Source organism: Quercus robur, chromosome 4 (genome assembly GCF_932294415.1).
Source record: "Quercus robur chromosome 4, dhQueRobu3.1, whole genome shotgun sequence".
Lineage (NCBI taxonomy): Eukaryota > Viridiplantae > Streptophyta > Magnoliopsida > Fagales > Fagaceae > Quercus > Quercus robur.
The window spans coordinates 43,694,814-43,717,710 of NC_065537.1; the positions used below are offsets into that span (position 1 = coordinate 43,694,814).

A 22,897-nucleotide genomic window follows, 5' to 3' on the forward strand; every position below is an offset into this window, starting at 1 on the left:
CTAACATATTGTGAACTAATTAGTTAAGAGAAGTAGATGGTATAACTTTACATATCAAATATATGTTCACTTCCCCAAGTTGGGAGTGATTTGCGCCAGATATCCTGATACTAGAATTATAGAAACATAAGGACTAGAAAAGTGAATTTTTTTTTTGCATTTAACTTTTTTTTTTAATATTTTAGTTAGTTGTCTAGTTTGCAAAACCATTTAGCCAACTGGCATCTCGAGTTTCTAAAACTCAAGTTCAAGTTAGAACTTGAGTTTTTAAGACTCAAGTTGCAAGTGGTGTGGAAAAAAATCCACGTGGAACTCGATTTTTTAAGACTCGAGTTCCACCATTTTCTTTTAGATCATATTGTTTGTTTTCATCATTGTCTTCTTCTTCTTCTTCCCCTATTCTTTCTCATCTGCTTTTGCACTTCTTCATTCCAGATCACTTCATTTGTTTTTCAGATCGTTCTGCTTTTTCAGATCTACTTCTCCAGATTCTTCCTCTGCTTCTCCAAATTCTTCCTTCGGTTCTGGCTTTCAATTTGCTTCTTCGGTTCTTCCTCATTTTCATCTGTAGATACTTCTATAGAAATCGAGTTTGAGAAACTTGAGTTCCATGTGGATAAATTACTCCAACTCAGCACCAGAACTTGAGTCTTTGAAGCTCGAGTTACAAACTCGAGCTTCACAAACTCGAGATGCTAGTTCCTAGTTTTGTTTCCATCGCATGCTAACTTATTATATTGACTCCCACAATTATGCTAGTTGGAAAATTACCTCCTAGAAAATTTTAGGCGAAAAACACATTTTGGTCCCTACATTTTCAGCCGATTTCCGTTTTAGTCCCTAAGTTTTTTTTTTACCGCTTTTAGTCCCTCTCCTGAAAAACGCTTCCATTTTAGTCCCTGCCGTTACATCAGAAACGGATATTACAGACGTGGTAAACGGCAAAGTTAAATAATAATAAACTAATGTCCACGTGGCCTAAATTAATAATAAAAAATATTTTTTAATGCCACATCAGCATCTAAATTAAAAAAATTAATTTATTAATTTTAACTAAATAAAAAAAATTAAAAACAGAATTAAAAACTAAAAATCTTATGAATTGAGATCTAAGTGTACCTTAAACAAGAACAACAAGAAGACAAACCCAGATCCAAGAACACAAACCCATAAATTATTTTTTTAAAAAAAAAAAAAAAACCTAACCAAAGCCAAAAATTCCGATCTCAAAGCCAACCCACAACCACCAAAATAAAACCCACAACAACCCAGGCCAAGAAAATCAACCCACAGCCACAAACCCACTAATCACCCTCGCCGCGCACATTCTGGAAATCCGGCTCCATCACCACCGTACACACGCTACTGCTCTCGACGCTGTAACTGTGCATGCAGTTCGATTCCAATCCATTGGTGCGGCTCGTATCGGGATCGAGTGTTGCTTTGGCGATCGGATCTTCGCTAATGGAGGACTCGGAGTGGATCGGTTTCTTTTGCTTGTGTTTCCGTTTCTTGCGATTGGGATTGGGCTTGGATTGGATGACGACGCCGTTTTGGATTGGATCTGAGTTTGAGCGGTAGAAGAATAAGGATTCGTCTTCTTCGAAAGACATGCTTTGGCTTAGAACCTCGAAAGACAATTTTCTATCGTCGGATCTCAGCGCCATGGCCACCAAGAAACAAAAAGAAAAAAACAATTATTATTATTGAATTAAAAAAAGAGGATTGAGAAGAATTAAGATTCTGTATACATGAGAATCAAAATATGGAAGATTTTCTTGGCCTGGGTTGTTGTGGGTTTTATTTTGGTGGTTGTGGGTTGGCTTTGAGATCGGAATTTTGAGATCGGAATTTCTGGCTTTGGTTAGTTTTTTTTTTTTTTTTTAAAATAATTTCTGGGTTTGTGTTCTTGGATCTGGGTTTGTGTTCTTGTTGTTCTTGTTCAAGGCACACTTAGATCTCAATTCATAAGATTTTTAGTTTTTAATTCTGTTTTTAATTTTTTTTATTTCGTTAAAATTAATAAATTAATTTTTTTAATTTAGATGCTGATGTGGCATTAAAAAATATTTTTTATTATTAATTTAGGCCACATGGACATTAGTTTATTATTATTTAACTTTGCCGTTTGCCACGTCTGCAATATCCGTTTCTGATGTAACGGCAGGGACTAAAATGGAAGCGTTTTTCAGAAGAGGGACTAAAAGCGGTAAAAAAAAAACTTAGGGACTAAAACGGAAATCGGCTGAAAATGTAGGGACCAAAATGTGTTTTTCGCCTAAATTTTATGAAACAATGATTAACATTTGTATTAATTTGCAATGAAGATATTGCTGGGTGCTAGCCATCAAATGTAGTTTGGACAGAAGTTGTATGCTACAATACAACATTAGATGATGGATATTTACATGTTCAACAATTGTATGATTTGAGCATTTCCTAATTTTATTTCTATCATTGACGTGAATGACGTTGCATATTTCTTTCACATAGAAACATTTTTCATACTATATTTCTTTTGTCCTCCTTGCATGTTGAGATGTATCTCTTCACAATCTACATTAAACATATATAATTTTTTAAAAAAAAATACATTATTTTGTACATTTAGCATACACAATTTCAGTCCATTTTGGTCTTATTAGGTCCATTTTTGTACATTCAAAACTCAAAAGTCCTATTAGGTCCACTTTGGTCCTATTAGGTCCATTTTATCTTCTTCGGTCCACCTAGGTTCTATTTGGTCTAAGTTGGTCCTATTCTATCCTTTTTAGTCTTCTATCCTTTTTATCCTTTTTAGTATTCTATCCTTTTGGTCCTATTAGGTCCATTTTATCTTCTTCGGTCCACCTAGGTTCTATTTGGTCTAAGTTGGTCCTATTCTATCCTTTTTGGTCCTATTCTATTCGGTTCACATTGGTCCTATTTGGTCCATTCTGTCCACTTCAGTCAACATCAGTCCTATTAGGTTCACTATAATCCTCTTCGGTCCATATGTCCACTTTGATCCTAATCTATCCATTGGTTCTTATTTAGTCCACCTTGTCCCCATTCTGTCATATTCTATCCATGTGGTCCACTTAGTTCCATTTGGTTCATTTGTGTCCACTTCGGTCCATTTTTATGCACTTACATATAAGGAAAATATATGTTTAGGTTGACAGTACATGTTCTAAATCCAAATTTATTACAAAAAATATAAATCTCAAACTCGTAATATCTAAAATCTTAAGCATAATATTTATTATTGTTATACCTTTGTTGAGCTACATTAACGAAGCATTTCAGTTCACTTGTCCGGCTAAATTTAAGTGAAAGTTTTTCTAAGTCTTAAGGCTATGAATATACAAATTTAATCTTTAGGGTGGTTACTCATTTATTTTAACCTCATTATTTTTAAATGAATTGCATGAGGTTAATTGTACCTTCAAGCAGTATGTGTGTGTGTGTATATATACATATATATATGTATGTATGTACATATGTGTGTAGAGTCTTCAGTTGTGGAAGACAGGTGAATTGCCAAAGGGCAATCAAGGCTCATCATCAAAAGGAGGTGGTGGAGAAGATCGCTGAATGCTCGCCAAATCTGCATGCAATGCCTGAAGCTCCGTGAGCACATCCACCAAAAGCTGTCCATGCACCGCCTAAATAGTCATGACAGTATCTAACATACTCCAAATGGATGAATCACCTGAAGAAGAAGATGGAGGATCAACTGCGGCAGTGGGATCGACAAACTCCTCAGCTGTGGGGTCACCTGAAGAAGGAGGATGAGATGCAGCACCTGTGAAAGACTCTACATAAGGAATGTACACAGATTGATTGATCTAGAATGATAGGTGAAATTTTTTTGTTTTGATTTCTTTTATGTGGAGGAATGTACACCGATTTGTCCTTTGAGGTAGAACAAAAAATAAGCACAAAATCGGGTACCACAACATGATTGCAACAAATATTTTCATCATTTTTAGCAATAGGTTCAACAATCAAACACTTGGCATGCATCTTAATAGATTCATTTTCATATTTTAGCTTATCAACAAGATTGTTAGACAAAACAAGTTTAGCATCCAAATCCATATTCAAACATTCAAACTCTTTCAACTTTTCACAAGAATTTTCAGCAAGTTTCTTATACTTTTCAACCAATTTGTTGGATTCATTGAGCTTAGCAATCAAATCATCCTTTTTCACTAGAGAACTGGCTCAAATTCTCATGAAACTTCTTAAACTTTTTCTTCAGGAGTTTGACGTTTGGAATATCAACAACAACACCCATAGATTCATGTAACATGTCATCACAATTTTGAGGATTAACACTCATAGAGATATTTTCACAAATACGTGGTATGTTACACTCAACAACATCCATAGAAGCATACAAAACACTATCCACGGCAATACACACAAGGGGTCAAGGATCACACTTAGGTAATGAAACTAAAACAAGTGTACCCACTCTAATACCAATTGAAAGCTCGATTATGTGTGAAAACACAAGAGCTATTTAGACCCCCAAATTAAAAGATTACAGCTCGGTTGACTTTACTCTAACTTAAACTAAGTGCGGAATAGAGTAAATGTGAACGGATAAACAAAATAACTACTCTAAGCCATATTCATTAAAACACAGCAGTAAAATAAAAGCTAAAAGAATAGGGAAGAAGAATGCAAACACAAGATAACATAGCGATGTGTTATCGAAGAGGAAACCAAAAAACTCCGTGAAAAATCTCTTCGTCGTCCTCTAAGCGGTAAATCGATCCACTAGACAATAAGTTGGGATACACGAATAGCAAGAGACCCTCCAAGCATAATCTACCCCAATGTACCTAAGCTCTCCAAACTCCTACTCCAACAAGGCTTCTCGGAACTGTATCTTGTCTAACTTTCTAGATCCCGCAATACACCCGATTGCATTCATCAAGCCTCACCAGCTTCTTTTGGCAAATCCCCAAAGCTTCCCAAGTTCCAAAACACTCTTTACACTCTAAAAATGTGTGAGTTGTGTTTGGGTACAAATCTCCTCTCAGGTTATGACAATAGGAGAGGAAATGAGAAGAGGCTAGAATGATTTCTCACTAAGGACGAGTAGCTCTCTCTCTAAAAGATGGGTGTGTGTGTTATAGAAAACCTAGCTAGGGTTTTTCTCTCTAAATGGTCTTCTTAAATACATTTGTGGGTAATAAGGGTATATATAGTATGGGTGAAGGGTAAGAAAGTCACACTTAAAAATCTTCCAGGTAGAGAGTTTCGCGGGTATCTTGTGAAAAGGCCTTACCTGCGAGACACTCGCGAAATCCTCCAGGTTGGCATGACTCTTCAACTTCCAACATGTGCTTCTCACGTGGCTCTTTTGCGGGTTAGCTTCTCGCGAGCTTCTCACGAAATCCACTTCATCTTCAATTAAGCTTGAATCTTCACCAACTTAATACTAAACCCAATACAATAAAAATCCCACAAAATACAATGAACAAAATTAAAGCAATTACAACATTTTTTGTCATGGAATAATCCAATACTAATGTTATGATAAAAATCATAACTTAACACATTGTTTAGAAATTACAAAGACTTTGGAAAGTTGTAGTTGTAGAATTTTGGACTACATAGGAATTGTTTGATACTGATTGCGGAGTTGCGGGCATAATGTGTAGATATTATGTTATTTGGGTCCCTCTATTATTCATGCTAGATTGAACGTGTGGTATAGGTTAGATTTCCAATTAATACTTCACAAGTTTTTGGTCATTGTTTGGAACTCGCAAAGACTTTGGAAAGTTATAGTCTTGGAATTTTGGACTGTATAAGAATGTTAGGATTAGTGCCTTAAAATCCTATTGTATGACATTATGTATGATATTATGTTATGATTAATAAGGTTGTTTTATTATTATTTAAAATAATGGTAACATAAATATTTGGACATTATCTTATAGTCCATAAGATGTATAGTATGTGATTTAGTCACAGAAGATATAAATCATAAGTTCTTTGTAAACTCATAATTTTATTTCGTAGTCAGTGATGAAATTGGGCATTTCATCTGCGAAGACTATAACATATCAACTAAGATGATATGTCTTGATCATGAAGTGAAGACTTCTAGTTGATATGTTGATATGTTTTAAGTGTTAAGACATATTGAACTGGAATGCTGTGAGATTTATTATTCTACTATCGACTGTCAAATAAATACTAAATCTCATGACTTCTATTTATATCAACTCTTAATCCTGAGAGAATAATGAACCTGATCATGAAGTATATGTTACTTTGATATATAAGGAGTAAGATCTGAAGTTACGATCTAAACCTCAGTATGTTGGGCAACCACATTCAATATTAAGGGAACATATATTCTAAAGATGGAATTCATAATATCTTAACGGAAATATAAAATATTCCCTTGAGATAAGTTTAATGGGTTTGGTTATTCAGAGTGTTAGGCCTAATCACTTTAATAAGAAGTTACTAAAGTATATATTTATGAAATTGGATTTCATAAATATATGATGAATAACTTAAAGGATTAAACCGAGTACTCAAGGATTAAGATGTAGTAATGTTCAAAGTGACAATCAATATTAATGACTTTGTATTACTACGAATATTTTAATGAAGGGGTTGTATGTATAATAAAGTCTTGGAATATAATTTAATAATAAGGCCTAGAGTACAATTATATTTATATAGTAGTATTAAATATAATTAATGGTAATTTTGGGCTTGTCAAGAGTTAATAGAAAGGCCCAAAACTCATTGGAGCTAGTGTCTTATTTGTCCCTTTTGGTCCCATTCCAAGCCACATATTAAAGTCCAGTTGGAATGGCCCAAAAGGTTAGCCCAATTAGATAATCAGTTATATATATAAAGAGGGAAATATACAAAATTTTCAGGGGTATGGAAATGGTGTGTATATGAGTGTAAGTCACTCTCTTATTCTCCCTTGAACACATACATATAAACTAATTGAGAGACCACACTTCTTGGGCATAAGTGGAATTGGAGTGAAGATTAAAAGTGTTCCTAAGTACTTCTAATCTTTGGTTTTCAATTTCACCATATCAAGGTACGCTCTCTTGTTCTTAAACTCTGAAACTTACATAATACATGTTATCAATTGTGAATGAAGTAGATCCGTTAATTTTTCCATTGTGTATGTTTTGTATGCGATACAAACTATGTTTTTCCAACAAAGAATTTTTTTATACTGATTGTAGAGTTGCAGAGATAGTGTGTAGATATTATGTTATCCAGGTCGCTATATTATTCATGCTAGATTGAACGTGTACCAATCAAGTTTTTGGGTTAGTTTTACTTTTATGTCATTTGTTTCTCTTTCCTCAAATATTTTATTATTAAAAAAATAGTATGCTTACAATGATCGAGAAAGTTCAACAAAAATTATTTATTTATAATGATATTATTTAAGATTAAATTTACAATTAAATTCTCTCTCTCTCTCTCTATAAAATATATATATATATATATATATTTAATTGGTTAAGACATCCTATAATTTTTAACATATCTTTCATTCAACAAGCATCAATCATTTTCACCAAGTCTTGCCATTGTTCAAAACTTCCGAAGACTTGGAAAGTTTTAGTCTTAGAATTTTGGACTATGTATATTTTTATAAGCAAATGGCAGAATTGCAAACTAAACGTGTGGTCATTGAACATGTAACAATAATGTTATCTAGATCCCTTTGTTAAACCAAGCCAGAATGAATATGTAGAAATCATGTAGTCTAGGTCCGTTTTATGTCATCTATTTATTTTTCCTCAAAATAAATTAGAAAAAACAAAGAGAGACTAATTTATAAGTTCAGATCTACGTGCAATGATCCTTTGCAATAATCAAGACAAATCAATCAAAGTTGTTTTTATACATATTTATTCAAGTTTAAACTACAAAATACATAACTTTAATATATTTTCAAATTAGACATTTAAATTTTATTTCCCCCCATTTTAGTCTTTCAACTGTAATCTAGTATCAATTTAGTCATTTTGTCAATTTTGTCCAATCTCACCATAAGTTTTAGATTTTTCATTTTATAAAATGATGTTGTTTTAGTTAATTCTATGAGGTGGATCCAATGGGAGAGCTAAATTAAAAGCAAATGAAAATTAAAGGACTCAAATAAAAAAAATTAAAACAAAAAAAAAGGTGAAAAAATCACTGAGTTGAGAACAATGCAAAATTTGAGTGAAATTTGTAATTTAGCCTATATTTAATGAGTTTATTCAATAAATCAACTTGATAATTTATAGAAATGGATGAACCTAATTTAATTAACATTTATTAAGAGAAAACCAAACCTGAGTTAATCCAAACTATATACAGTATGTTTTGTGTATTGTTGCATTAACCAAAAAAAAAAAAAAAAAACCGTGAATTCTAATTTGTTCAAATTAACATAATTTCACACTAGTTAAAACTCCAAAATGTTGTCAGGCCCTATACTTTTTTTGAAGAGAGGAAAGTATCACTAATCTTCACACTAATGATGGTGTTGATGAATGTAATAAATCCTAAAACTACTTGGGTTGGTGACTATGAACGATTCCTATACAGACTTAAAAGTGGTGTGTACGCTGTGTAAAGGTGATGAAAATATGGAGAAAAAGAAAGTGAATTTTGTGGCTATGGGTGGGGGTTGGTAACCTAAGCTTAAGAGGTTTTTAGCCTACATCCAATAAAAATCCAGAGCCCTTTAAATTTGAATACTTCACACTTGAGAGTTGAGAGAGGTGTTTTCCTTATTTTTAGCGCTTAAAGGTTGTGCAATTGGTAGTATAATCTCATATTTATCTCCCACAAAAATTAATTAATGAAAAAAAGAAGAGAAAATCCTATCCAAAACACAGATATTTCTCTAGTTTGGAGCTTCAGTGGTGATCAATTGGCACTTAAAGCCTCCAAATCAACACTTTGGTTCAACTAGGGGAGTGCTAATCTACCCAATAGGTCCCACTTTTTGGATTTTTCAATTGAAAGATGTTAAATCTACAAACTATTTTACATTATTTTTTACAAATTACTGATATGGTAAGTGATTAAGTAAAAAAAATTATGTTAATGTTAGTTGCAGATGAGAATCAATAGGAATTAGAAACATCAACAATTTGTAAAAATGTTGTAAAATAGTTTTTATGCATAACATTACTCTTTTCAATTTAATTCTAATTTTTATTGTTGTTTTAAAAATAATTTAGAATTTCTAGTATAATTGGTTCCCTAATGGACTAATCATAGATTTGGATGATTAACTCACAATGGTTTATATGCTTTTCACGAGTAATTCTTAGGTATTTCCGGAGTACGGTAAATGGTGCTCCCTTCTCTCGCAATCTCGGTGGGGTCTACTTATTGAATTCATAGTGAGGTCCATCATGAATGTGAGAGGAAGGGGTATCATTTTACTATACTCTGAGACTACCTAAGTATTTTCTGCTTTTCACAGACGTGATGGTGATTATGTATCTTTATCTTTGGGGTCTATGCTAGTTGTGAATTAATTTTGTAGGGCTTTATGTTCGGTAGTATAAAGAAAAAGTGAAAATGGCAGTGGTTATTGCATAATAATGAGGGGAAAGGGAAGAATGCAAAGGATTTTCAAAATATATTCCATCTATTCTCTTATTTGAGGATTTAGTTAGGATGGAGTAATGGAATAAAGAACATGCTTATTCCACAAAAATTAGTCTAGTTCACATTTAGTTTCTTCTACTTCTTTTCTCAGGCTCTTAAATCGTTTGTGCACTTTAGACAACAAGCCTAACAACCTGAGAAACACGTTTAATGTATATGGATTCGTAATAACCCCCATTTAATGTATATTTTAGATCTTAAATGGTTGATATGGGCATTCACCTCCCAAACACTCGGAAAATTTTAAGTATTCTTGGAGCATAGTAAAATGATACTCCATTCTCTCACATTCATGGTGAATCCACCATAAATGTGAGAGCAAAGAGCACCGATATAACTATTATTCCAAACACTCATACATTTAGAGGAATTTAGGTAGTAGCATTAAGAATTCTAACCAATATAATTATTTAAAAAAAAAAAGAAATTACACTTTACTTACCTGTGATTTGCATGAAAAACACTTTATCTACTTGTGGTTTGAAAATTGGCACTTTATCCACTTGAAGTTAGCTCCATTTGTCTCCCGTTACCCACCTCTATAAAAAATAAGGGTAAATTTGTATTTTTGTTACCCTTTTATGTCTCTCTCATTTCAAAACATAAAAATTAAAAAATCAAATGAAAAGAAGATCTAAAAGCTAAGTACTGTTAAAATTAAAACCTAACTTTTACATCAATCCATACCTATTGTTTTCATTTCTTTATTAAGAGAGAGGCTGTAAAACCCAATGATGCAAACCCAAGAAGAAAGGTTTAGAATTTGAGGCAAATGTTGTCGATGCTTAGCATGAGGTAATCCTTCTTCTTCTACAACCCCTCCTCGTCAATTCTGACCAACTACTTCTGGGAAAAGCTGCTTGATCATTCTCTCCAGCAATTCAAGCTTTGTGCCACCCCGTCTTCTAGAGAAAAATAGTGGGCTTATCTTTGTTCTGTGCATAAATGCTCCATAAACGAGGTCCAGCACATTATGGAGCGTTCCAACATAAACTGTGACCATTCTAAGAGAACCCCACAAACTCAAACACCAAACAACTAATGAAATTTTTTTTATATTTTATTCAAATTTTGAAACTTTTGTAAGAAACCCAGAAAATGTTATTCACAATAGTGAATTAATTAGGGGCTGTTTGGTAATGTTGTTCTAGTAACGTTTGTAATTTTTGGAAATACGTGTGGTTGAAAAAGTGTGTAGAAATACATATAATGTTGTTTAAACACTGAATACTATTGTTCAAAACACTTTACCAAACAGCCCATAAAAGAAAATTTTGGGTTAACACTCTGTTTGTTTCAACAATGATGTTTTCTAGAAAATGAGTCATTTTCCAAGAATTATTTTCAATAAAACTATTTCATTTTTCAATGTTTGGTAGTAATTTTAAATGAGTTGACAAACAACCTCCTAACTTCCCTTATTTAGTTTGCTGTGAGATAGAATTTTTTTCCAAAAAAAATTAGTGGAAAACAATCTCTAAAAATAAGCCATATTTTTTATGTTGACCAAAGATAGTTTTCCTTTGACTAATTTTTTTTTATGCTACTAAACACAGGAAAACATAGAAAACTATCTTTATACAAGGTTTTCCATCGAAACAAACAGAGCATTAAATGTCTATCTCAAGCTCAAAACTTTTACAAACAAACAATAACCCATTAATCAGAGTCAATGAAAAAAAAATCAGATTTTTTAGAATTTCTAGATCCAGTCAATCAAGTATGACATAAAGTTTTGAGAAAACTGAGTGAAAGTAAATTGAAATCAGATAAACCACAGAATGAATGAGAAATTCAAATTTGGAACCAAGAAATCAAAGAATAAAACTAAGAAGAATTATGAATTGAAGTCCATTTGCCATAAATAAAAATAAATTAAAAGGAAAGGTGCTAAAAGAGAAAATGAGACGAACCCAAAAAGAATAAATTAAACTGATAAAATATAATTTCAATTTTTAATGTGTTAAAATATAATTTCAATTTTTAAAATAGAAAATCTAAAAGTTGATACATAAAAAGATGTAAAAGGTTTTAATTTTTACAAAATATAACTTTTAGATCTTCTTTTCTCTTGATTTTTAAGTTTTTTATGTTTTGAGAGGAGAGAAACATAAAATGGTAACAAAAATACAAATTTACTCATATTTTTAACAGGGGTGGGTAATAAGAGACAAACGAAGCTAACCTCGGGTGGATAAAATGTCAATTTTTAAACCACAAATAGATAAACTGTTTGTGGGGCCCGAAATCTGCGGTCCCAGCCCACCTTGTATTAAGGGCCCAAAGCCTAGGCCGAGGAGCCCTACTACCGAAGACGTATGATGGAAGCCCCTTAAGGGCCCAAAGATGTGGCCGAGGACGATCTCACGCTCAACACCTCACAAAACGCCTGAAGAAAAGGACAAACTCAGTACATGAGCAGTACAGGGGAGAAAGCTGCCAACACCGTAATGTGGAGCCCAGCACCTGACAAGCCCATACTCCAGACCATGCTATTCAACTTTTCCCCAACCACCCCCAACCACTCTGACGTATGGATTGATGGGACGAGTAATTACCCCAAAAAAGGAAAAACTGACACGTAGATGAAGAACGGGAATAAAATACTAGTATAAAAGGGAAGGGGAGCTAAGAGAAAAAGGGGGGACCCTACAAAAAAGGGGGAAGAATGGGGAGAATGCGATGCTCCTCGGACTAAGTCCGAGGAGCCAAACCTTTCAAGTTACATCGATGTAAGGCTTAGCTATACAGGCCAAACCTACCTTTGTATGAGCTCTCATAAAATCAGGACCGGATCGCTACCCGGCGACCAAGGGCAGGCCTTTCAAACCCACTCTCTACAAATCATATTGTTCGGGCCAATTACATACGAACCTAATTTCATCCTTGGGTCGTTAAAAATCGTGTCCCTACAGTGTTTATTAGCAAACTATAGATGGGCAAAGTGTAATTTCCCCTTTAAAAAAAAAAACCAATAACCTTACAACTCAATAGACATATTTTGTTGTTTTTAGTAAAAAAACACCATGGGTTCAAACCATCCCCCAACTATCAAATCATTAAAAAAAAAAAAAGTATATGAAATAATTAATTCATTGGATTTCCATAATATTGTTTAGTTAATCATACTTTTAGAAAAATTAATTTTGTGGCCCATAATATTGCTAAATTGCCTCTTATTTGTAATCATGAGGGAAATATCCACATCTTTTCCCATTTTTGTCTTTTATCTCAAGAGTTTGAATTTTTTTTCTTCTTGATAATTTGGTAGTTACAAATTACAATGCAAAGTAAGGAATTTGAATATTGGATAGCTCGGTAGGAAACAAAACTATGTACCAAATATGCTGCAAGACTCCTGGCTTAGTGGTGGCCTTGGTGGGTTCTATTTCCTATCTTCTTACTTCTGCTTTTGGTTTCCTTATGGCTTGTTTGGATGGGAGTGGAGCGGAGGGGAGTAGAGTAGAGTTGGTTAAAAATAAGCTAATTTTGTGCTAAGTCTACTCTACTCTCCCTCCCTCTCTCTCAATCTAAACGGACCATTAATGTTAAGTATTTTTGATCTCCCAAGTAAAAATAATAATAATAATAGACCATTTAAGTTTTTTTTTTTGGGTTGTTATAGTTAACTCAACTAGAAAATCTTTTATTGTCGAATTATAGATGTGAAATTCGAATTTGTTTACACCAAAAACTGATTGGTGTCTTAAAGTAATGATGAGAACGATTATAATAGAGTTGATGACATAAGTTGAAATTCTATTCCATTTTAAAAAATTACATATGGAAAATAGTTAATTTGATGTCATTAACTAATTTTATGGTATTACATAGATGGGAAAAAAAAATTCTGACTCATTGTTAACGTAGTTCGTTTATAGTTTCCCTTTTTCTACTTCTCTGTTCATGGTCTTTCTTGTTCCCTCTAATTCCTGCCTCCAAATGGACAAAACCGATAGAATTTCATACACCATTAGTAAATGCTAATGAGTGTCCTTGAAAAGCCACATAATAATTTGCTTCAGAACATAAAATGGAGAGGATCTGTTCCATTAGGAGAGCTTAATCATAATTAAAAATAATAAAAAAAAAGGGACAAAACAAAGTTGGCTAGTATGTCTGTGGCATCAAAATGATCCGATATGGTTCTATTTGTTCTTTAATTTTTTTTTTTTGTGCTTGAAGCCAAGGAGATTTGGCTCAAAGGGAACCTCTTCTCCCAATTCCCACCTAAGTGCAAAAGACATCCATTTTGGGGTGGGTTTTGAGTTTGATTCTTACTGTTGATAGAAAGGTACAATGCAAACTTTAATTTTATCATAATTTCTTTATTAAGTAAATCAATGTCTATGATGTTAGTTTTTTACTTCCCTTTTCTTCCCACATGGGAATCATCATTGATATCGATTGTTGACTTTGTTATAGGTTTCTTTAAAGATCATCTCTAGCGCATCGTATGGAGTTGAGCCGTTGAGGAAACCACCAAATGGGGTGTTATAGCCTTATAGGTGAAAAACTACACAAGACATGCAATATGCTAAACCCATTAACTAATATATCAAACTTTAATTGAGATAATACATCTAGAAGGTAAAACTGGTTGTCAATGACACCAATATGTTTACAGAATAAATTATGAAAATAACTAATGGGAAGGAAACTTAAACAATGACATTGAGCTTCAGCCATGGCTTGATAAGATACAGGAGAATTTCACTACTTCCATGGCTAGTACGATTGTTGTCCAGTGGCCTGTTCTCAAAAACCACAACCACCGCAAGTTTTGGTCTATTGTCAAAGCAAACCTACCAAAGGGAACCATTCACAAAATGCAGACAACAGTTACAAAATAGCATATAACACCAGAGGATTCCACAAAATTACCCAAATCAGTACCATCTCATCCTATAAAAGAATATTGCCAATACCATGGCCAAGTTCAACACCATGTATAAACACCACACCACTTAGTTGCAACTTGCAAGACAATCCCTAGCTCCTATCTTCACTCAAGTAAATAATTTGGAAAGTAGAAAAGAAGAATAAAAGACACAACTCTTAGATACTAGCACCAATGATTTCATACACCATTAAAAAAGCCACTCGTGCAACATATATGTTGGGACAAAGTCACTAATTCTGAGTGGTATTTGCTTGAAGGAGGCCATCTCTAATCTGTGAAGCAATGTCTTTCACAGCACCTGGTCCATGTGTGATGACAATGCACCAATTTCTTTCATTTTGTCTAAATATTAAGTCACCAGAACCATGTCCATGACATCCTTTGACGTAGTTCCAGGTACATTCACAGAGAACGCAAGCACACTGTCCATCAGTCCAACTTCAATGGTCTGATGCTGGCATGCTTACCATGCTCAGTTTCCCTTGGCACGTTTTTTTTGCAGAATTTTTTCTGCTTCAGCCTTCTCGTTAGCCACCACCTTCATTCTTGCAGCTGTTCGTCGCATGTAAAAGGTCAATGACAGGTTAATTAGTATTCAACGAAAAAGAAGTCAAACTTACTCAGAGAGAGAGGAGAAACAATGTTCAATTCAAAATGAACACTTACCAGCATTTATCTCACTCATAGTCCTCTTCACATGTTCATCAGGTTCAGTGTCCACAATGACCATTTGAACAATCTCAAATCCATAAGCTGACTTGGCCTATGCATGTAAAATTCAAAATATTAAAAAAGAAACATATTTACCTTGTAACTTGACTAATACTAAACCAGATTAGCAGACAGAAATTCCTTTCAAGTTCCTCTTCCACAGCTTTCGTGATCTAATTATTTTGTTCAAAAACAGAATCCAGCACCAACTTAGGAACACTTGCTCTAATAACTAGAAGAATAGGGATATAAGCCTGTTAGTCTCTCCAAACGATATACAAATAGGTAAAATTGTCTCCAATGGAAACTATGACATAACAAGTATATGCATTGATAGTGACTAAAAACTTTCCCCAACCTCAAAGACATTATTCTACACGGCAAATTTCATAACTACTATAAGAGCCTTTTTTTTTTTTTTCCTCTTTTTCTGTCAATATCCATCATTTGTCCTCATAATATTCACATCAGATACATTACCTACATGGTCCTCTCCACTCCACATGAACATTATTGTTAATATAATCACTTTTCCAAGTACAAGAAAGCATATCATATACATAGTTAATCACGATGCTTTAAGCAAATCATAAAGAACATTAAAACATTAAACGATCATCCTATATAGCTGTTTCACTAAGAATAGAAATTTCAATTTTTTTAGCATAAAGTTCAAAAAATCAATGTCAAGTTAGAAAAGAATTAAATACTTCTCAGCATAAACTTCAAAAGTCAATATCAAGTTAGAAAAGCCCAGATAAGGTATGAAAAGTTATCATTTTTTTGCGAAATGAAACAAATAGCAACAATCACTAAAAGGAAAACTTAGGGAGAGACCAACCGAAAGAGGTGAGATCAAATTAGGACATTGAGGCATTGAGCAGAAGATTGTGCTATGACGTACCTTACTTTTCTTTTTGGTAGTTCTTTTGTCAGAGTTCAATTCAGCATCCTAATCAAACCATAATGGTAAATTCAGAAGAGGCCTTGAGTTAAATATTGGGCATGAATTAACAGTCAGAAAACCCACCAGTTTTGCTTCAACTTCAGCAAACTCATCATCATCTCTATAGGGTGAACCAGGAATAGACTCAGAGGACATATCTTTTAGATGAGAACTGATGTGCAAGATGCAGAAAAGAAGTGAATGAATGAAAGAAATAAACATTGCCCGTCATCTTTAATTCCATCCCATAAAGACCATAACCCGAACACGAAGAACAACAATGTTGTTATGTGATTTGCCCATTTATGAGAGATCTGCATATTTTAAGATCACAAAGCATTCATGTACATCAGCACATCCGAACATTATTAGCCTATAGTCATAAAGAACCAAAACCTAATGCCAACTTATGTTTTCAGCACAACAGCAGAACCTTTGGGATGTTTATCAGTAACAACATCTCAGCCAACTTAGATATTGATAATGCTACTATTATTCTACTTTTTATCTCATAATCCTCAAACTGATAGAATAACTAAACAGCACATTAAGCATGACAACTTGTTCATGCTGCTCTCCAAGATTTAAGCCAATTTTGTGAATCTTATTTTCCTTTTCTGTACTCTCAACCAATCTTGGAAACATAAATCTAACGCTTGAAATCCAAATCTATATGAGCACCAGAGAACTGTTAGGTGTGATCCTTGATCATTACGAAAGATATGTCAACACCAAGCAACTTTTTTGAAAACTAGCTTAACAGAAGAAAATTCAAGCTCAATTGCAATTAGCTGAACAGACTAAAAATATTAAACGCACATCACAAAAGAAACTAAGCAAATAAAACTTCGGATTTAAACCAGTACCATAGATCTGCTCTTGCGTACTTTTTTAAAATATAAAATTTTCAAGTAAACATGACGGATACGAAAATAACCAAATGTCCATTGTTGACTGATATTCTACATAAGACATAAAACATATCCTTTTTTTTATACAATAATCATTTTGGTAAGTGACATGAAACATATCCATTATTCTGTCATGATCAACTTTTCCACAAGCATAAAAAAAACTAGTGCACAAGTAAATTTTTGAAAGAAAACAGAATCCTAACCAGATTAGGAGTAGCCCAGCAAACGAGAGCAGAGAGAACAGTCATCACCTTGCTAGGAATTAACAAATATTTCAATCACTGTGAGGCCTTTAAAATTCATCAAAGATTGGAACTGAAATGAAATAAAAATATAAGTAAAATAGATGCTAAAAACTAAAAAGACACTTGCAGACAAAGATGCGAGGCAACCAAGCAAGACAGGTCTCCTAGGGTGACGCATAGCCAGGACCTCAAAACAACCGTCATAATGTTAGAAAAAGTGAAGCCAGTGGACATTTATGTCAAAGAAACATGAAATCAGGGTTCTGATTTCACTCAAAGTACCTTATTAAAGCAAAATTTAAGGAAAAACTCTACATAAAATCATGATGCTCAGCCCAAAAACCCTACATAAACTTCGGTTTTATAATATTGAAATGGGTTATGCTCCTGCATTACTTTCTCTTTCTCAGTCAACCAATCAGACAGAAGAAAATATAATGAAATGTTAAAATAGAAACTCTCATTGAAACACAGACATACCAAGCTTTTCCCGCAGTATTTTTGAGATGCTCTCTCTTAAATTTGTTTTAACTTTCTGGAGAGGAAAAACCCATCAACAAGCTCTGAATTGGGTCTCCAAAGTGCACTGGTTTCACTCTGATTCTGAGATTCGCTCTTACACCCATTATGGGTTCCTGGTGAAAAATTTAGGTTCCCATGAAAGACCAATCACTTACGAACTCTCTGGCATTCTATCCCCCCACCCCCATAAAAGGGAAAAAAATAAAGCTCAGACAGCTCCTTTGTAAAAACTAAAAAATTAAACAGTGCACAAGGATTGAAACACAAGTAAGACCCCAATGAATTGTTACTGAGTTATTAAGGTTTGAGTGTTCTGACTTCTGAGTTATTAAGGTTTTCCGATTGTTTTTTTTTCAACCATGCAAGAAGAAAAGGTTCGTTGGGTTTAGAAGCTAAGGCTACTACACTAGTCATATTGACATTGATAAGGCCCAGTGTAGGGACCACAGAACTAGAAGGCCCCAAATGATGAGCTCATATCAACTAGGACCAAGTTTGTTTATTTATTTATTCACCCTATGTAACACTACTATTTTCATAAGGTTTGCTTCTTTTTTATGAGAAACAAACACACATGCACCAGGGAAATGGAATGAGGTTCTAGTACAAAGGCACCACAAACTCAACATATGTCTAAAGAATTCTATCCTTAATATTAATTTGGATGTTGCAGCATACATTATGAGCTCCCCAAATATTTGTTAACTTTTGGTAAGTATCAAAACATTAAAATTCTATATGTCAAAAGAAATCAACAGCCAAAACACATTAATATGCAGTTATTTTTTTGTAAGGTTCATCATTGTGACTAATGTCTACTCTATGCCATTGCCTTTATATAAAGACTCAAAAATTAGCACAGGAAAGAAATTTAGAAGTCACCGCATCTACAATCAAATATAGAACATAAGAGAAACTTACATGAAAGAAAAAAGATCTCAAGAGTTCATTATGGTTAGACTGTCACTTAGGAATTGACCAAAGCCAAGGAGCAGTTTCTTCGGACCTAACCTTGAGATCTAGTCAGAACATTAAGACCTGACATCTTCATCATTGCCCAAGCAAAGTCCATTTGAAAGATTGATCCATCATCTGAAGCATAAACCCTTGCCAATCTCGCGGTCTTCTCATTAGCTATCAATTTCTGATCGGCAAAAAGGTACCCTCTCCCCTTTAACAAGTTCTGATAGTCGTGAGTGTCAAAACCTGCCCCAGATGATATCGAAGATGACAATTCTTGCAAATATGACATCCCCACTGCAGACTCACTCATTTCCAGTGATTCCATGGGTGAAGAAGGCTGAGTGGTGGTCCTATTACTGTCTTGGCATCTCATTCTCGTCTCAATGAGAAAATCAGGAGCTATAGTTGGGTTTGGCTACCCTGTTCCATTGAGGTAAGGGAGGCATTTCCGTATGAATTCACAGCTAATCTTCCCAATGTCGCGTGCACCTTCAGATGATTAAGAAACTGATACAAACCAAATAACTTTTAAACCTTTTTCAATTCCATAAAATAAGGGGGGAAATAAGAAAGAGCAGAGAGATAGTAGTACCTAGAAGACTAACTGTTTATCTTTCATCAATACCACTAAGGGCAAAAAGGCGAAGTGTTTGTGTTATATTATCATTTGGTCGTGAAATGCCGGCCAGTGCTTCGTTAAATATGAATGAATGTTGTCCCTCCATCCTGTTAATACTGGATAGAAAGGGCCACAAGCCTGTGATGTCAAGTATAGTAGTTTAAATTAGAGCACCAATAAAACGAGTTACTAAGATCTGTTCTTTAGTGTAAGTTTAGCTGAATTTAGAATGAGAAAAGTATTTCATTTTTTAAAATTTTTTGACATTTTAGACTGAATAATTATAACCAAAAAGTGCCAAAAACAACTAGTTGGCTAAGCAAAGGTGACTAACAATTAGTGGAAACCAAAACAGCAAAATCACTAGTAATGTATTATCTCATTAATTTTGTAAGTTTTCCACATAACCAATATGTACTTTAGAATCTTATTGATAGATTCCTCAACATATAAAAATGTAAAGAGAGACGGAATATAGGAAGATTCAGGATCAAGAACAGACCAGCATAATGACATCTCTAGTTGCAATAGAAACAATATCAACACATCAATTTACTCTCCTGTATAGCTATACTTTATACACAGAAGCATTTTTTTTTGAAAGGAAACATAGAAGCTTATGCACCTAGTAATAAGCCTCACATTAACACAAGTACAGCCATTCCTGACTAGCATAAAGGAAATTAAAAAAAATGAACAATCATCTTAACAATTTAAAGACACAGTTTTAAGAACCAAAAATTAATGAAATAGATTATTTTCAAATATATTATTAGTATATAAGAATATACCTAGAATCAGTATTTGCATCCACCAAAATTTTCTTCAATGAGTTTGTCCATGAGCATTCTTCTTGGATCTTTGTACCTTGTTATCTTGTTCACCATAAACAATATTCACAAGCCATTTCGGTTTCCCACTTGAGAACACAAGATAACCCAAATCCAATCCAAACATGAATCCACAACTGTACCCCAACAATACAACTTTCCAATGAAACCCATTTTCAAATTTGAAATCATCTTCTTGAGTGGTTGATGATGGCAATAGTTGTTGTCCCTCATCATTGCCACAAGCTTTTGTTATTGGAAATCCACATAACCCCAGGTCCCCATTGTAAGAATCATTCATAAAGGTATTGAACTGTTTACCTTGAGGTATTTGTCCAGAAAGATGGTTTTCTGATAGGTTTAAAACTGCCAGTGATGTGAGATCTGCCAATTGTATAGGAATTTCACCTATGAGCTTGTTTGAGGAGAGATCTAACCATTCAAGATTGGTTAATTTTCCCAACGATGGTGGCATACGACCTGTAAGATTATTGTGTGAAAAATTAAGCCCCTTAAGTAATTGAAGCTCTCCAATTGCCTTTGGAATTTCTCCTTTAAAATCATTGTTGGAGAAATCAATGGTTGTGAATAGACTTCGGATTTTCACCAATTTAATAAAAATCCCTTTCATCACCACTGTCACAGAATCTTGATAATATCGATCACCCATATATTTCAATCCACCTTTGTTTGCATTAGAATTCTTCATGGCTTTTAAATAATTGAAAAAGTTTGTTGGCAATAGACCATGGAACTCATTGTGAGAGAGGTCAATGATTCGCAAATTAGGGAACGGGAATTTGTGCTTGGGTTTGCCTATAGCACCATGAAAGTTGTTTGACCGCAAGATAAGAACCTGCAACTTCGGAAGATTTTCCAACCAAAGAGGAAAGGTTCCATTAATCTTGTTTTTACCAAAATCTAGAACTTCTAACTTTCTACAATGGACCAATGATTGTGGCAATGAACCTTCCAATTGGTTGCCATTGAGTTTAAGACTTCTCAAGTAACAGCCCTTTGCAAATGTTGAAGGGATAGTACCATGAAGATTGTTACTTTGCAAATCCAAATCTATGAGATGATTAATTAAGTTTCCCAAAAATGGAGGAATCATGTTACTCAATTGATTATAAGACAAATCAAGGTATTGGAGGGAACTGAGATTGCAAATCAAGAGAGGGATCTCTCCAGTTAAGTTATTCCTCGAGACTGAAAAGAAATAAGTGTACAGTGGAGGTATTGGAAGTGGTCCTTCAAGCAAGTTAGAATGAAGATCAAGAAATTGCAAGTTCTTCCATGGAAGGTGTCCTATTCTTGCCAAGGAGTTGAGTGAAAGATTCAGGTAACTCAATGAATCCATCTTCACCTCCAACAACCACGTTGGAATACTGCCATTGATTTGGTTGTTGGAAAGGTCTAATGTATTTAAATTTTCAGTGGATTTTAAGAAATACGGGAACTAACTTATGTTGCAAGATGACAAAGATAATGATTGAAGTTTGGGCAAGGTATAGTCTACAATGTTATAGCTATACGTGTGGAATGATAAGAGAGGATTATGTGAAAGATCTATTAGTTCTAGAGTTTTGAGCTTTGAGAACATGCTTGATTCTAGATGACCACTAATATTATTGAAGGAAATATCTAGATATTCAAGGCTCACAAGTTCAGCAATTGAGATTGGAAGGTGGCCATGTAGGTTGTTATTACTTAAATCAAGATACATTAAAGAATTATAATGGAATTCATCAATCTGTCCAGTGAATTTGTTATTGTCTAGAGATAATTTATATAAAGATGGTATGTCATACAACCAAGATGGTATAGTGCCGTTCAATAAGTTATTAGATAAAGAGAGAAATACCAATTTGGAAGGAATTTGACTAACTGACTGACTATTGGAAGAACTGTTTGAAGAAGAAACTTGTGTCCAGTTAGTTGAAAAATCTGGACTTGGCCTATGAAATTGTTGCCTGAGAGATCTTAGCTAGTAAGTCCTGCATTGTTTAGGAGGGACCATGGACACTGACCACCAAAGTTGTTATATAAGAGGTCCAAAGAAGTTATTTGTGTGAGGTTTGAAAGAAATGTTGGATACGATAAACCTATGAAATTGCGATTATTGAGGTACAATTCTTTTAAGGACTTGAGATTGCTGATTAAATTAGGTAAGTTAATTGGGAATCCAGTTCCAATTTGGATAAGTGGGAGATTTCGGAAGGGACATTACCAGCAAAGGAGGAGTCAGTGAGGTTGAGATGCGTCATGTTTGCAAAGCCACCAAACTTAGACGAAATTGCGGGGTAATTGAAATCATTGTAAGCAAGGTTGAGTCTCTGGAGATGGTGAAGAGAGAAAAGGGTGGTATTGGGATGGATGGGACCTTGAAGCCCACTGCAACTGAGGTCGACAGCAATGACATGACCTGTCATCGTATCACAGGTGACCCCATCCCACCCACAACAATCTGTACCCATTTTCCACGAATTCTTCGAAGGATAATCACAAATATCATAAGAATTGCCAACAGAAAAAGAGTTTCTGAAATGGAGCAAAGCAGAGGATTGGTGTGAATGGC

At 34.1% G+C, this 22,897-nt stretch overlaps 1 protein-coding gene across 6 annotated transcripts; it reads right to left on the bottom strand.

Moving 5' to 3' along the window:
* Positions 1–14,496: 14,496 nt before the first annotated feature.
* Positions 14,497–21,883, bottom strand: LOC126722019 (hypersensitive-induced response protein 1-like). Of its 6 annotated transcripts, none has more exons than XR_007653953.1 (8): positions 20,281–21,883; positions 18,829–19,605; positions 17,866–18,020; positions 17,344–17,455; positions 16,311–16,540; positions 16,185–16,232; positions 15,190–15,332; positions 14,497–15,121 (listed from the first exon to the last, which is right to left on the bottom strand). XR_007653953.1 is itself a non-coding variant. In XM_050425157.1 (6 exons), the coding sequence occupies exons 3-6, from the start codon at positions 16,446–16,448 to the stop codon at positions 15,042–15,044; spliced, it is 363 nt and encodes a 120-aa protein (XP_050281114.1). In that variant the 5' UTR covers positions 16,449–16,540; positions 17,344–17,455; positions 17,866–18,406; the 3' UTR covers positions 14,497–15,041. The 6 variants fall into 6 exon arrangements, 1 of the variants encoding a protein (XP_050281114.1); XR_007653954.1 differs by having other exon boundaries at positions 17,344–17,395; positions 18,829–19,627; XR_007653952.1 differs by having other exon boundaries at positions 15,236–15,332; positions 18,829–19,627.
* Positions 21,884–22,897: the final 1,014 nt, after the last annotated feature.